Here is a 16,332-nt window from a genome sequence, read left to right as displayed (position 1 = left end):
CGCAGACACTGCAGTCTCCAATAGACTGCAATGTGTTCCGTGCGGATTTCCGCCTGAAGAAAGAGCAACGCCTTTCTTCAGGCGGAAATTTCCAAGCGGATTTTCCGTTCACAAATTCCGCTTCACAAATTCCGAAGTGTGAATTTGTGAACGGAAAACCATTCACTGCACTATACATTTTAGCAAGCGGAATTTCTGCCTGCAATTTCAAAGCGAAATTGCAGGCGGAAATTCCGTAGTCTGAACCTAGCCTTATAGTGCACTATATTTTAACTTTTGGGATTTCTTACTGTGACTTCTTCACTGTATGGCACTCTTAGGTGTGCCTGCTGGTTATTCTGGATACACACTTCCCTAAATCTACACAAGATTTTTTACCTTCCCCACCCTGTCTATATAGCTGGCAGGGTCAACAATGTTATCTCTAAATACAAACTGTTAAATATTGGTTATACCTCCACATCCAAATGTGCTCTCCTTTGGTGTTTGCTAGTGAGGCCATACACTTTTATTGATTGTATTAAAGATTTTTTTTTTATTAATCAGTTATGCATTTAAAAAAAATAGCATAAACATTTTAATTAAAACACAGCATAATAATGACAAATAATGTTGCTATATAGTGTTTTAAATCTTCGCTCTCATTATTTGTAATTTGTGTGTACATATGGAGGTGGTGCATCAGATTCTAACATGCTTATTAGCAAGTGAATTGCTTTTTGGTTTATGTGCTTTAATATGTGTTAGAGACATGTTAGATACCCTGATTATTAAAAATGGGTTTTCTCAAATTTATATTTTACTGGTTCAAAAAAACTTTACACTATTTTCTTCCAACAAGATATACAGTTTGCAGCTTTGGGAACATATTTCTTATATATTGAACTTTTGAAACTTTCTTAGCTTGTCTCTACATTCAGAATAATGATCCTCATAGCAGCTGTAGAGTTTGTGTGCAAATTTAGCGGTACTGCCATTCACATTGTATCATGCTAAGAAAATCCATTTCACAAATGTCAACCTCAACAAGCTGGGCCTTGGTTAGAATGAAGAGAACGGATCTGCTACTACTTTGAAGCTTCTTAGAGGAAGGGCTATCAATTCACTCGCAGTAATTAGGTAATTCATTTTTCTACTTTCAACCCTCCCTAAAATAGTCTGTATGGCTTGGAAAGATTACACTTGAAAAGAATGTTCTTAGGTTGATAGATGTAATTTGGCATTTTATCACTCTTTTTTGGCATTTTTCAGCTGCATGGCGGTTTTGCAAGGTCGCAGCATGTTGAGCCTATGGCATTTTTTTTTACCTGAAATCGTGGCATTTTTCTCCCATAGAAGTCTATGGAAGTAAAAAAAAAAGCCAAGAAAAACGACATGTGGGTTTTAACTTTGGCGTTTTTGAACTCGTCTTTAATTCTTTTTTGGACTTTAGCGATCCAAAAAAGTGATGGAGATACCTTTTTTTTTAATACAATCTCATAGGGTACCATTAAAAAAATAAAAAAGATACAGTAGTGATGGAAAAGTTGTATTTAATGAAATTTATCTTTTTGTAACAAAATTGTTATTAATTTTTAAAACAGATCAATTTATGTGGGCAGGCAGGACAATAATAAAAATGTACTGTGTGTGTGTTTTTCACTTTCCTTTTTTCTTTATTTTTTACATATTTTTAGGTAGTACTACTACTCCCAGCATGGAACAAACTGTTCCTTGATGGGAGTAGTAGTACCTGTTCTTCTGACACCCCTTGCGATCCTCCTGTATAATGTATAGATGCGGCCGGCCAGCTCTTCTATGGTCCCCTGCACTGCCGTATATATACACCTATTCATATTTCCCGCAGAGAACTGTGATTGGCCAGATGGTTCCAGCCAATTAAAACTCTCTGTGGGAAATATGAATAAATGACTATATATATGCAGAGCCGGGGACCATAAAAGAGCGGCCCGCCGCATCTATACATTATACAGGAGGATTGCAACGGGTGTCAGGAGTGACATCCGCTGTGATCTGTCCTTAACTGCAGGTACTACTGCTCCCAACATGAAACACACTATGCTCCATGCTGGGAGCAGTAGTACCTGCAGTTAAGGACAGATCACAGCGGGTGTCACTCCTGACACCCGCTGTGATCGTTCTTCATCCCTGAGATGCGGAGCGGCTTTTTCCTGCGCTCGCACCTCTGCTCTGTACTCCGGCCGGCCACTCACCATTCATATTTCCTGCTGAGAGTGGGGATTGGCTGCAACTATCCGGCCAATCCCCATTCTGGGCGGAAAATATGAATGAGTGATGTGAATTTCTATTCACATCACTGGCCGGCCGGAGTATAGTGCAGAGATGCGAGCGCTGTATTGAGGCGCTCCGCTTCACTGCTATATTATGGTCAATCGTATCAAACTACTACTCCCATCATGGAACAGTGTGTTCCATGCTGGGAGTAGTGGTACTACCTAAAAAATATAAAGAATAAAGAAAAAAAAAGTGAAAAACGCACACACACACAATACATTTTTATTATTGTCGACTAAATTTTTAGTGCCCTGCCCGCCCACCTAAATTAATCCCTGTTTAAAAATTAATAAAAATTTTGTTATAAAAAAAAATATGAATTTCGTTAAAGGGGTATTCCAGGATTTTTTTTTATTTGACTATGCTACAGGGGCTGTAAAGTTAGTGTAGTTCATAATATAGTGTCTGTACCTGTGTGCGACGTTTTTTTCACAATTCTTCTGTGATTTTCACCCCACTATTTATTTTTAACAGCATAAAAAATGACTGTTGTCTCTGATTTTTCCCAGCTTGCAATGCGGCCGAGACCTGACTCGCTAGTCAGCTGATGACAGGGAGCCTGTCTGTTTCAATGGGTGGAGCAATCATTTGGGGGGAGAGAGATCAATCTGCAACTAATGCAACAGCTGTAGGCACCCTGATTGAAAACCACAGGTCTTTTGTTTCAATGGGTGGGGTGGCTGATGTGTGGGAGGGACGAAAATGGAATTGTGGGATTTGTAGTCAAAAAAAGAAAAGTCAAACAGGAAATACAAGTTCACAAAAAGCTAGCCACAGTGTTATGGTAATCTCACAACATAGCCATTTAGCCCCAAAACAAGCGCAGGTCCTTCCTAAGCATGTCCATTACTGCTTGCCAGGTACATACTAAAATCACCTTATGGTGGATATCCTCTTTAAATAAAAAAATTTCCATCACCACTACATACTTTTTTTTTGTTTTTTTGGTACCCATAAATTTTGAAAAAACGACAAAAGGAGCCAAAAGTGCAATTTCCGCACAAATGAAAAAACGCCAGATGCAGGAAATTGCACTGGCGTTTTTTCCACACAATAAAACGCAGGACAAAAAAAACAAGTAGAAACTTAGCCTACATCTTGAGATTCCTTGGTGTTTACCTTTGCTTCACTGCTGTTTTTTATGCTTCCTCTCTAGTTGGGATTCTGAGCCTTGGCCATGTCGTTTGTTTGCTCCCTGCTAACACTAACACCCTGATCTCAGTTTTGAGTCTTTGTCTGATCTCTGCACATGCCTAGAAAGTCAATTAGTCAACTCTGGACTGAAGGTTTCTATGGGTCATATGGTGTTCCGACTAGCTCAGAAAAGGTGGCTGCTGTTCTAAATCAGATAAGATTAAAAAAACTTTATTTAGCCCATTAGAAATGAAATGTCCCTAGGCCGAGCGTAAAGCTGTTAGTCATAGACTAAGACTTAGATTTACTCTCAAAATATGTCAAACTAGGAACAGCCAGCTTTGTTTTTAAGAACATTGGACGTAAATGTACATCCTGATGCGCACCAGGACATTCATGTATGCCCCTTACATGCCATCAGCAGCCAGAAACCTGCCAGTAATGGTGGACATCAGTGATTGTGCTTATTTCTACCATTAACCCATCAGATTCCATGATCAATACTGAGCACGGCATCTGCGGCAATGCAGGGATTCTGATGGCTGATCATCACCACCCGCAGCACGACCACAGGGATCAGATCAACCAAGATGGCAGACAGAGAACTTTTACTCTGGTCTGCCTTCTAGCAGACCAGAGAAGTAAATTGCAGATTATACTGATCATTGTTATGCCTATAGTTCCCTATGAGGACATAAAATGTAACACAAATAGTGAAATAAAATGTAAATAAGCCCCTCCCACAATAAAATTAAAATCTCCCCTTTTTACATTTTTTTATCCCAAAAAGTTAAAAAAATAATAATAATTTACTCCTTAACGAGGCAGGACGTATATTCACGTCCTGCGGCGGCTCCCGCTATATAACGCGGGGCCACATGGTTGACCCCACATCATATCGGGTTGGTCCCGACGGCCATCAACGGCCGGGACCCGCGGCTAATACAGGACATCACGATCGCAGTGATGCCCTGTATTAACCCTTCAGACGCGGCGATCAAAGTTGACCGCCGCGTCTGTAGTGAAACTGAAAGTATCCCGGCAGCTCAGTAGAATTGGTGGTGCAAAAAATAAGCCATACTATGGATTTTTAGGTGGAAAATTGAAAGGGTTATGATTTTTAAAAGGTAAGGAGGAAAAAACTAAATTTATTCTTTGGTTCAATACTATTAAAATGATACCCATGATAACATACTTTTCTATTACTGTTGCGCTTAAAAAAAATAGCAAACTTTTTAGCCAAATTAGTACGTTTAAAATCCCCCTTTTTTGAAGACCTATAACTTTTCCATTTTTCCGTATAAGCGGCAGTATGAGGGCTAATTTTTTGCGCCGTGATCTGTACTTTTTATTGATACCATATTTGCTTATATAAAACTTTTATTACATTTTTTATTATATTTTTTGGGGAATAAAATGTTATAAATGTTATTTTTTTTTTACGTTCACGCTGTTCACCGTATGGTATCATTAACATTTTATTTTAATAGTTTGGATATTTACGCACGCGGCGATACCAAATATGTATATAAAATATTTTTTTTACACTTTTTAGGGGTGAAATAGGGAAAATGGGACAATTTACGTTTTTATTGGGGGAGGGGGTTTTTCAAATTTTTTTCCTTTTTTATTTTTTATTTTTTTCCTTTTTTTTTTTTACACTTCAATAATCCCCATAGGGGACTTTTTATAGCAATCATTTGATTGCTAACACTGTTCAGTGCTATGTATAGGACATAGCACTGATCACTATTATCGGTCCTCTTCTGCTCTGTTCTGCTCGATCACAGACCAGAGCAGAAGACCCGTGGAAGGCAGCGGAGGCAGGTGAGGGGACCTCCATCAGCCATTCGGGATGATCGGATCGCCGCGGCAGCTCTGCGAGTGATCCAATCATCCATTTTAGTGACCACGATGCTGCAGATGCCGTGATCTGTATTGATCACGACATCTGAGGGGTTAATGGCGAACATCCACGCAATTGCAGATGTCCGCCATTACCGGTGGGTCCTTGGCTGCTATCAGCAGCCGGGACCTGCCACGCATGACCCGAGCATCGCTCCGATGCCCGCGGTTATGCATAGGACGTAAATGTACGTCCTGGTGCATTAAGTACCAGCTCACCAGGACGTACATTTATGTCCAGCGTCGTTAATTGGTTAAAAAATCTTAATCCTTCCAGTACTTATCAGCTGCTGTATGCTCCACAGGAAGTTGTATTTCTTTCTGAAATTCTTTTCAGTCTGACCACAGTGCTCTCTGCTGACACCTCTGTCCATGTCAGGAACTGTCCAGAGTACAAGCAAATCCCTGAAAAGGAAAAAGTTTATTACCACCAGAGTACCCCTTTAAACTAAGGCTAAACATGTTTTTACTGTATTCATTTCATCAGGAGCCAGTTCTCTTAATGACTCATTTTAATTTAAACGAGTTATCCGGGATTAAAAAAAAAAAAAAAACAGAGCTAATTTCTTCTAAAATAAGCACCACACCTGTCCTCAGACTGTGTACGAAATTGCAGCTCAGTTCCATTAAAGTGAATGGAGCCAAGTTGTAATACCACATACATCCCGAGGACAGGTTTGTTGCTGTTTTTAGAATAAATTAGTCAAAATCAGTTTTTCTATTCCTGGAAAACACCTATTAAGTCATATTTGCACCACGTAAATAAAAGTAACATTTCTGGCAATAGTCCAGCTCTTTTTCAGGCTGACTGGTGCAAGTAGATAGCATTCTGCCTGGTGCATATTTGACCGGAAATAAGGGGAGTTATTAATAGAATACAGTGGCATTTTTACTCATAGTACATATACTGATAACAACTAGTGGAATTGGTTATTGGAGACATGTACCTAAAATAAATACGAAGATGTTTGCTGCTGTCAACCCAAAGAAAGCATTCTGTACCACATGCATATATGCAGAAACAACACAGGTAATTTGTCGCAAATATATGTCTGTCCCACTAAAAAAATCTTCATCCACATTCTTTTGCAGGCAAGTTGGTGTTATCCACCACTTATTTATTTCAGTATCCTTTACACACAGACACACACACATATATATATATAGTTATGATAGTAAATGTTGGCATCCCTAAAAAATTTCACAGTATTTTTCACAGAAAAGGATTGCAGTAACACATGTTTTTCTATACACATGTTTATACCCTTTGTGTGTATTGTAACTAAACCAAAAAAGGGAAGAAAAAAAGCAAATTGGACATAATGTCACAAACACCTGAAAAATAAAAAGGAGAAGTTCACTTAATCTTTGCATTGTGTGTCTGTGTGTGCCACACTAAGCATGGACAACAGAAAGAGGAGAAGAGAACTGTCTGAGGATTTGAGAACCAAAATTGTGGAAAAATATTAACAATCTCAAGTTTACAAGTCCATCTCCAGAGATCTAGATTTGCCTTTGTCCACAGTACGCAACATTATCAAAAAGTTTGCAACCCATGGCACTGTAGCTAATCTCCCTGGACATGGATGGAAGAGAAAAATGTATGAAAGGTGTCAACATAGGATAGTCCGGATTGTGGATAAGCAGCCCCCAACAAGTTCCAAGATATTTAAGCTGTCCTGCAGGCTCAGGGAGAATCGGTGTCGTCGCAAACGATCAGTCGACATTTAAATGAAATGAAACACTATGGCAGGAGGACCCCACTGCTGACACAAAGACATAAAAAAGCAAGACTACATTTTGCCAAAATGAACTTGAGTAAGCCAAAATCCTTCTGGGAAAATGTCTTGTGAACAGATGAGACCAAGATAGAGCTTTTTGGTAAAGCTACCGAAAATGGAATGAGGCCTACATAGAAAAAAACACAGTACCTACAGTGAAATATGGTGGAGGTTCAATGATGTTTTGAGGTCGTCTTGCTGCCTCTGGCACGAAGTGCCTTAAATGTGTGCAAACATAAAAAAAAAAAAAAAGGCGCTCCATAGTGCAGGACAGCCACAAGCTGTGGACAGGGGGGAGGGGAGACAAGCAGCTTACCGAAGCAAGTTGTGTACCTACATACACAACAATGGTGAGCGTATAAATGTAAGAAGATATCCAGCCTGACTTCAGCCTTCCTGTACAAGACAATGGAACAGCAAACGACTTCAGTAGAAACCAGGAATCAAAGGCGCTGTGCAGGGCATCAATGACGGAAGATGCCAGGTAACTTATAAAAAACTTTACTGATCAATCATGCAACGTGTTTAGCTACGCTTGCGCAGTGAAACGTATTGCATGAATGATCAATAAAGTTTTTACAAGTTACCTGGCATCTCCCGTCATTGAAGCCCTGCACAGCGCAGTTGATTCCTGGTTTCTACTGAAGTCATTTGCTGTTCCATTGAATGTGTGCAAGGCATCATGAAATCTGATGATTACCAACGGATTTTGGGTCGCACTATACAGCCCAGTGTCAGAAAGCTGGGTTTTGCGTCTGAGATCTTGGGTCTTCCAGCAAGAGGATGACCCCAAACATATGTCAAAAAGCACCCAGAAATGGATGGCAACAAAGCACTGGAGAGTTCTGAAGTGGCCAGCAATGAGTTCAGATCTAAATCCCATTAAACAACTGTGGAGAGATCTTAAAATTGCTGCTGGGAAAAGGTGCCTTTCCAATAAGAGAGACCTGGAGCAGTTTGCAAAGGAAGAGTGGTCCAAAATTCCGGCTGAGAGGTGTAAGAAGCTTATTGATGGTTAGAGGAAGTGACTGATTTCAGTTATTTTTTCCAAAGGGTGTGCAACCAAATATTAAGTTAAGGGTGCCAATCATTTTGTCCAACCTATTTTTGGAGTTTGGTGTGACATTATGTCCAATTAGCTTTTTTACCTGCCTTTTTTGGTTTCGGTGCAATACACACAAAGGGAATAAACATGTGTATAGCAAAACATGTGTTACTGCAATCCTTTTCTGTGAGAAATTCTGTGAAAAAATTCAGTGGTGCCAACATTTACGGCCATGACTATAAAGATATATATATTTATTTATTTATATATATATATATATATATATATATATATATATATATATATATACACTGCTCAAAAAAATTAAGGGAACACTAAGATAACACATCCTACATCTGAATGAATGAAATAATCATATGAAATACTTTCGTCTTTACATAGTTGAATGTGCTGACAACAAAATCATGATCAATGGAAATCAAATTTATCAACCCATGGAGGTCTGGATATGGAGTCACACTCAAAATCTAAGTGGAAAACCACTCTACAGGCTGATCCAACTTTGATGTAATGTCCTTAAAACAAATCAAAATGAGGCTCAGTAGTGTGTGTGGCCTCCACGTGCCCGTATGACCTCCCTACAATGCCTGGGCATGCTCCTGATGAGGTGGCGGATGGTCTCCTGAGGGATGTCCTCCCAGACCTGGACTAAAGCATACGCCAACTCCAGGACAGTCTGCGGTAGGGATCGACTGATTATTGGTTTGGCCGATATTCACGATTTTGGGCGGTATCGGCAATTACCTTGCCGATAATCCGATAATGCCCGATAATGTCTAGCTAATTGCCTATAATTTCCACACGTTGTCTGTTCCATTTGCACAACAGCATGTGAAATTGATTGTTAATCAGTGTTGCTTCCTGAGTGGACAGTGTGATTTCACAGAAGTGTGATTGACTTGGAGTTACATTGTGTTGTTTAAGTGTTCCCTTTATTTTTTTGAGCAGTGTGTGTATATATATATATACACACAATATTGAGGAATAATGATATTCTACAGTAATATACAGGATACAACCATGGATCTTATCATGGTAAAAAAAAATGTTATCTCTACTATCTTAAGTTAAGTAGTAAGCATCTTCTGGCTCAACTGTGGTGGCAAGTGATAGCAGCAATATATACTGTAGTGTAATCGACTGCCCTTTGCTTCTATCTCTGAAAGCTTCTCTACAGATTGTCTGTCCTAGAACCCATTTCCCATGGCTTTCACAAGTAATCTTCACATTGTAATTGTATTTCAACTGCTGCTGGAATCAATATCATCTACAAGTGTCAGGAGTAGGAAACCAGCTACAGAAAATACATACTGCAACATCCTAATATTTTGCTCCTCTTGCAGAATTGTATGGTCAGGTGTACACTGTAAAACAGACAGACAAGTATTCCCTTTTGTTCTGCCTTCATCGCTGTAATTAAAGGGGTTATATAGGAATAGAATAACAGAGCTGATATCTTTCAAAAAACACTCTGTCTGTCTCCAGGTTGGGTCTGGTTCTGCAGCTCAGATCCATTGAAGTGAATGGAGCCAAGTTGTAGTGCCACACACAACCTGGGGACAGACAGACTGTTTTTGAAAGAAATTACCTCTGTTTTTCTGTTACTGGATAACCCCTTTAAGCTTGTCATTTCAAATATACTGGCCAGAGTGATGGTGAAAGTTTGCATCTCTAGGCAATGTATAGAGGTTTTTGGCACTGTATGGCTCTATGCTAGCTCTCAGATGGGCAGATGATAACTAGTTGGGAGCACTGTTTATTTATTGACTGCATGTTGCTATGAGTAAATGGTCATTTGCCGTTATATAAATGTATGCCTATTACTAGGGGAGGGCACACTGCTGTCCTTTTATGTTCTCTAAGAAACTGGGGATGTATTTATTTTGTCTGGTATTTTTACCTATGTGTCTAGGGCACACAACTAGGTTGAGAACATTGCACAGCAGAAGTCCTGAAAGTCAAGTATTTCCATGTATGAGAGGCATGTTGTACAGTATGTGATGCAATTGTTCCTTGTTTGACCTAACTTTCATTATGCTCTAGGCACATGGGACCAGATTCTCCACCAGATGAAGAGGAGGTGATCGTAGTACTCAGTAACTTCAACAGCAAGATTATTAAAGTTCACGTGAGTAGGAGGAATATATATATATATATATATATATATATATATATATATATATATATGCATGCATGTATAATTATTTGCTGTTCTAGACACTTGGACTAAATACATCCCTTTTTTCATGCAGTTTTGTCACAAATATGCAGCAAAAACCGCATGAGGTATATAAGGATTTTGTTGCAGGTCACTCAGAATCAAAAGTATTTATTTATTTGTTTACTCACTGAAGTGCTTCAATCCTCAATAATGTTGCCCTAAGCATAGGCCCACAGGTGCCTAATGACAAATACAGCCCTGGTAGTAGGCAACATCTACTTCAAGCCTTTTTCTTGCCTATATACATGCTACCTAATTTTCAAATAAATAGACAAATAAAATAAATCTCCAAGGTCCACTCACATAAAGTTTTAAAACATGGGGATTTATTCATCAAAACTGTACAGAACTATAATGTTTCTTGTGCATTGTAACCTTTAACCATTAGAGGACAAACAACATATATGTACAGCACGCGGTTCAGCGATTACCGCGTCGCCCTGCTTATCACAGCAGCCGGACCTCATGGATAATGACAGACATCAACGATCCAGCTGATGCCTGCCATTATATCTTCATTTGCTTTGATCAACACTGATCACAGCATCTGAAGTATTGCAGGGTTGTACAGACACTCATTGGACTACACTCAGTGCAATTGCAGGAGGTATGATGTGTTAAGATGACCACCAGAGTGCCACTCACCTGTTCCAGCCAGCTATTGTGCTCTTTTTCTCTGGTCTGCCGTCTAGCACATTTTGCCATTTGGTCCTGTACAGCGAATGGCATAAACGTAAAAAAAAAGGTTCAAAATTGCTTCTGTTAGTCACATGACATCCCAGAAAAAGTGATTACAAGGTACCAATAAAAAATTTGGTACCAATAAAAACAGCAGATCACGGTGCAAAAAAATTAGTCCTAATACAGCCCTGTATATGGAAAAATGAGAAAGTTATAGCGGTTAGAATAGGGCAATAGTAACCCCTTAATGACTTAAATGGGCACTGTCATGAAAAATTATTTTTGATATGTTGTAGTACTTAAGTACTACAACATATATCTAATATACTTTTATTAAAAAAAAATATTTGAAAACATTTTAAAAGCAATTGGAAATTCGGCCACTAGGGGTCGCCCTCCTAGTTGCCGAATGCAGTGCGGGGTGACGTCACTGCAAAATTCCGACTGATTCCGGCAGAGCATCAGTCGAAATTTTGCGCAGGAACATCCAGGGCTGCGCATCGGCTCCCCGCACTCGCCGACGGCCCTGCCGCAAGGTACGGGGGGCGGGGGGGGTTGGGTGTTACTCACAGAGTGGCAGCATCCTTCCCGCATCGGCTCCCGCCTCACTCCTTCCCTCAAGAAGCTCTTGTCCTGGGTGCCTCCAGTTGTTTTACCACTACAACTCCCAGCATGCCCTGACAGCCAATAGATGTCAGGGCATGCTGGGAGTTGTAGTGGTGAAACAGCTGGAGGCACCCTGTTAGGAGAACTAAGGGCGGAAGTTGGCCCCCCAGCAGGCATCAGTGACGTGGTGCCTGCTGGGGACGTCTGCCTGGTAGTGAGCACACTACCAGGCAGACTAAATGCCATTTTTAAAATAGTAAAAAATAAATAAAGGCAGAGAGGGTGTTAGGGATAGAAGGGCAATAGGCAGGGACAGAAAAAAAAAAACATGATGGTGGGAGCTACCCTTTAAGGATCATTTTCAACTTAAGGACTTAAAACAATCTTTGTTTTTGCACTTTGGTTTTTTCCTCCTCATCTTCTAAAAATCATAACACGTTCAAATTTGCATCTACAGATGCATTTAGGGGCTTGATTTTTGCATCGCCAATTGTACTTTGTAATAACATTACTTATTTTATAACATAGTCTGCGGTGAAACAAAAAAAATATATTTTTGGGGTAAAATAAAAAAAAAGCCATTTTGCAAATTTTTAGGGCTTCCGTTTCTATGCAGTGCACTTTTCAGTAAAAATGACCCTATCTTTATTCTGTAGGTCCATACAGTTAGAGGGATACCCAATTTATGTAGGTTTTATTTATTTTTAAAATGATTACTGCATGCACCAAAATTAGTATGTTTAAACTTGGCATCTTCTGACCCCTATAACTTTTTTATTTTTCCGTATACAGAGCTATATGTGGGCTTATTATTTTTGCCGTGGTCTGTAGTTACTATCGGTACCGTTTGTGTTTTGATGGGACTTTTTGATTGCTTTTTATTAATATTTTTATGGTATATGGAGTGACCAAAAATACACAATTTTGGACTTTGGTATTTGGACATATGATTATAATTTTTTTTTATTATTACATTATTTTATTTTAAAAAAAATAGGAAAAGGGTGGTGATTCAAACTTTTATTGGGGGGGCTTATTTAAATCTATTCTCTCATTTTTTTACCACTTTTTACTTTTTTCTTTTTCTTGCCCCCTAGGGGGCTATACCATGCATTCTTTTGATTGCATACACTGATCAATGCTGTGCCATAACATAGCATTGATCAGTGTTATCAGCAGGCATGGAGCAGTAGATCACTGAATGGATGACGAGGAGGCAGGTCAGGACCCTCCCATCGTCCAGTAAGCTGATCAAGACATCGCAATCCTACTGAGCTGCTGGGATAGTTTTACTTTAGACGCCGCAATCAACTTTGATTGCGGTGTCAAAGGGTTAATGCTGGGCATCGGCCCAATCGGTGGTGCCTGGCATTAGCCGTAGGTCCTGGTTGCCTGTAGCAACCGGGACCCATGGGGTTTAACCAGTTCTCCACTCGTGAGAACGGTTTAAACCCTGTTAGTGGGGCTTAGGACCTTAAGGGCTCGGCAACGGGGGGCGTACCTGTACGCCCTGCGTCCTTAAGTTTAAAAAAAAGTGTATTTTTTTTTAAAGCAGTACAATAATAGTAAAGCATGTAAACATGGGTATTATTTTAACCGTATTGACCCACAGAAAAAAGAAAACTTGTCAGATTACTGTAAAGGGTACAAGGTAAAAACGAAACCCTCCAGAAGTTACAAAAACATTTTTTTCTTATCAATTTCCCCACACAAAATTTTTTTTTTATTGGTTGCTCCATACATTTATATGGTAAAACGAATTGTGTCACATAAAAAAGCCCTTCTGTTGGTCTAATGATGAAAAAATAAAAAAGTTATGCCTCTTAGAAGGCAAGTCCAAAAGGCCAGAATAAAAAAACTCTTGATATGTTATATCTTGGCAAAATATTAATCTTTCTAATAAAAAAAACCTCTCTTGTTTTATAAAAAATCATGGCTTATAAAATAAAAACCACTAGGGGTCCCCATATCATCCAGAACATAATCTTGTCAGGCTGCAGCATCATCTTTGTCCCAGCTGAAGCACAGAATGGAGCAAAGTCCAGTAAGTGAGGGTCAGACTAGCACTCCTCTGTGCTCACTCCTGTTCTGTCAGACACCTGACTGAAAACCAAGGGAGAGGGGGTTACAGAGCATCCTGCATTTGATAAAGGCAACCAGCACCCAGCAAGTGAATGCATGGTGAGTGAGGGTGGGCTCAGTGCTTCCCTCAGACATGCTCCTTCCTGACCAGAGAATGCGTGAGCAGCACAACAGGTTATGAGCTAAATACAAAAGCTAGACACATAAAAAGACATGTAAAGAATCTGCATAACCGATGTCCAATGACCTATATAAGCTATTTTTTCTGTGATATGACAGGTACGCTTTAAGAAGTTATGTTTAAAAATAAGGCAGCCCAGCTATTAATTAAAATTGTGGTAATCTCAATCTGTCAACGTCTCCTCGATTAACAAAAAATAATGTTAAAAAGAAAAAATAGAGACAAACTCAAGTAATTGAGTTGTATGTGCAAAAAGTCATCTGTATTGTCAAGACACATTCAACTTTACTGGTTTATTTTTATTCAGCACAAGCTGAATAACTGCATCAGCCAATACAGGAACATCGTGCAAGTTCTAATGTCATTTGAATGACCTTCCAAATGCAAAGGAAAAAAAAAAACGCAATAAAACAGTCAATCATAAGATTTTTTTTTTTAACATTCTTGTAAAGGTCAGTGTGAGTCAGGAAACTCCTTGTGAGAGTTTCACCATCCTAATAGTAAAGTGGGTTTTAGCAAATTAAATTTCCATACGGGAAGCGCAGATTGATGTTCTTACTCTGCTATCCAGGTGCAGAAAAAGCCGGATCAAACACATGCAGATCTCCTGAGCAGTGAGCCAGAAGAGAAGACAGGCCTGTGGAATTCAATTATGAGGTATCTGTGTTTGCCTTTCTTGACAAACGAATGATAACATAAGCTACATATAGTTGTGATAGCACTGGGTTTTATTAGAAAGTTGTACCATATATTTTTACATTCAAGCAATTCAATCTTGAATATCATCAACTCGGCAGAAGAGAGTTGTTATTATATGATGCTTGTGCCCTCAGGAATAAATATTATGTATGTTTGGTAGAGATGAGCGAACTTACAGTAAATTCGATTCGTCACAAACTTCTCGGCTTGACAGTTGATGACTTATCCTGCGTAAATTAGTTCAGCCTTCAGGTGCTCTGGTGGGCTGGAAAAGGTGGATACATTCCTAGGAAAGAGTCTCCTAGGACTGTATCCACCTTTTCCAGCCCACGGGAGCACCTGAAAGCTGAACTAATTTATGCAGGAAAAGTCATCAACTGCCGAGCCGAGAAGTTCGTGACGAATCAAATTTACTGTAAGTTCGCTCATCTCTAAGGTTTGGTATGTTTTTTTAAGTGTTTTTATTTTTTATTTTTCTATTCCCAGTACAGTTTGGCTAATCTAATAGACAGTACATTTTAATATATTAGCTGACTATTAATGGAGATAGATATACAGTGCACGGAAGAGCAGTATTTTCAGAAAAATACAAAAGGTGTAGTATAAAAAGGTGCTTACAGGTGATCACGCCCTGTACAGACAAACAATTGCAGCACAAAAGCATTCTAAGGTGGGAAAAAGTGTTATCAATGCAGTGTTACAGAAAAACGTTTCAGCTGGCTCACCCAGTCACCCATCCCCCAGGTTTTGTTTTTTGTTTTGTTTTTTAAATCCATCAAAAGGCATAGTGATTGTTACAAGGCTTGGCTGAGGTATCCTAAATACACCTCAAATGTTAAACTTATCTTCCATGATCTTGACATTTGAATGAAGCTAAATTTCTTTTATGCTTTAGAGTATTCCTCTAGTGACTCATACTAGCAGCAAAGGGGCAACATGGCCCATTGTTCCATTGAATGTAACTGGTGCTTGTGCTTCTCAAGATTACAGATATAGCAGGCAATAATGGTACATATTCCATCATGTCAGCTCCATAGCATGCATGCCTCCTCCCTCCCCCACCCTTTCCTGCCTTGACTGACTGACAGTTCTTAGTGCTAGATGCCAAGCCCTGCATGTCAATTATTTATTGAAGGGAGGAATTTATTTATAAAATGTATTCTTTGCTGCACCACCTTGAAACATCAGCTCTGAGCATGATATAAACCCATCAGATGCCCTAACAGAAAGAAGTTGTTTTATCACTGTAAATACTTTTAGTTCCTTATGTATTAGAAAGTAGTATTAAATGTAAAATAAGGAGATTTAATATTGTATTTTCAGTGCCAACCTTTAAGTGCATTAACATTAAAAAAAGATGTAATTGCCACATGTATAACTATGCTATGTTTTAGGCAGTTTATTGGGGTATAAGACTTTGTAGAGGCCTCTCTGGCAGGAATTCTGCTCCACTGTTCTACACAGAGCAGTGATTGCATATTGTGAGGCCTGGGATGCTGTGAAGATAAAAATATATGAAATATTTGGTAAAGATTTAGCAAACTATCAAACCACCAAGCCATAGGGAAACAAATATTCATTTATTTTAAATATAACAAGATCAGTTACAATGAAAAATGTAGTGCTTTACTTATTTTAAGACTAGAAATGTTTTCATTGTCCTCCCTGTTATTCCATTTTG

At 39.1% G+C, this 16,332-nt stretch overlaps 1 protein-coding gene across 2 annotated transcripts in view; it reads left to right on the top strand.

Moving 5' to 3' along the window:
• UGGT2 (UDP-glucose glycoprotein glucosyltransferase 2) overlaps positions 1–16,332 on the top strand; it is a 409,630-nt gene that overhangs the window by 345,719 nt on the left and 47,579 nt on the right. For both annotated transcript variants that reach the window (XM_056555597.1, XM_056555598.1), the window contains 2 exons: positions 10,225–10,309; positions 14,524–14,609. In XM_056555597.1, the coding sequence (XP_056411572.1) occupies positions 10,225–10,309; positions 14,524–14,609 (171 nt within the window). The remainder of the gene's footprint in view (positions 1–10,224; positions 10,310–14,523; positions 14,610–16,332) is intronic.

This window comes from Hyla sarda, chromosome 2 (assembly GCF_029499605.1).
Source record: "Hyla sarda isolate aHylSar1 chromosome 2, aHylSar1.hap1, whole genome shotgun sequence".
NCBI classification, from domain to species: Eukaryota; Metazoa; Chordata; class Amphibia; order Anura; family Hylidae; genus Hyla; species Hyla sarda.
Note: the sequence above shows the minus strand (reverse complement) of the source record. Positions and strands in the feature narration are given on the sequence as shown.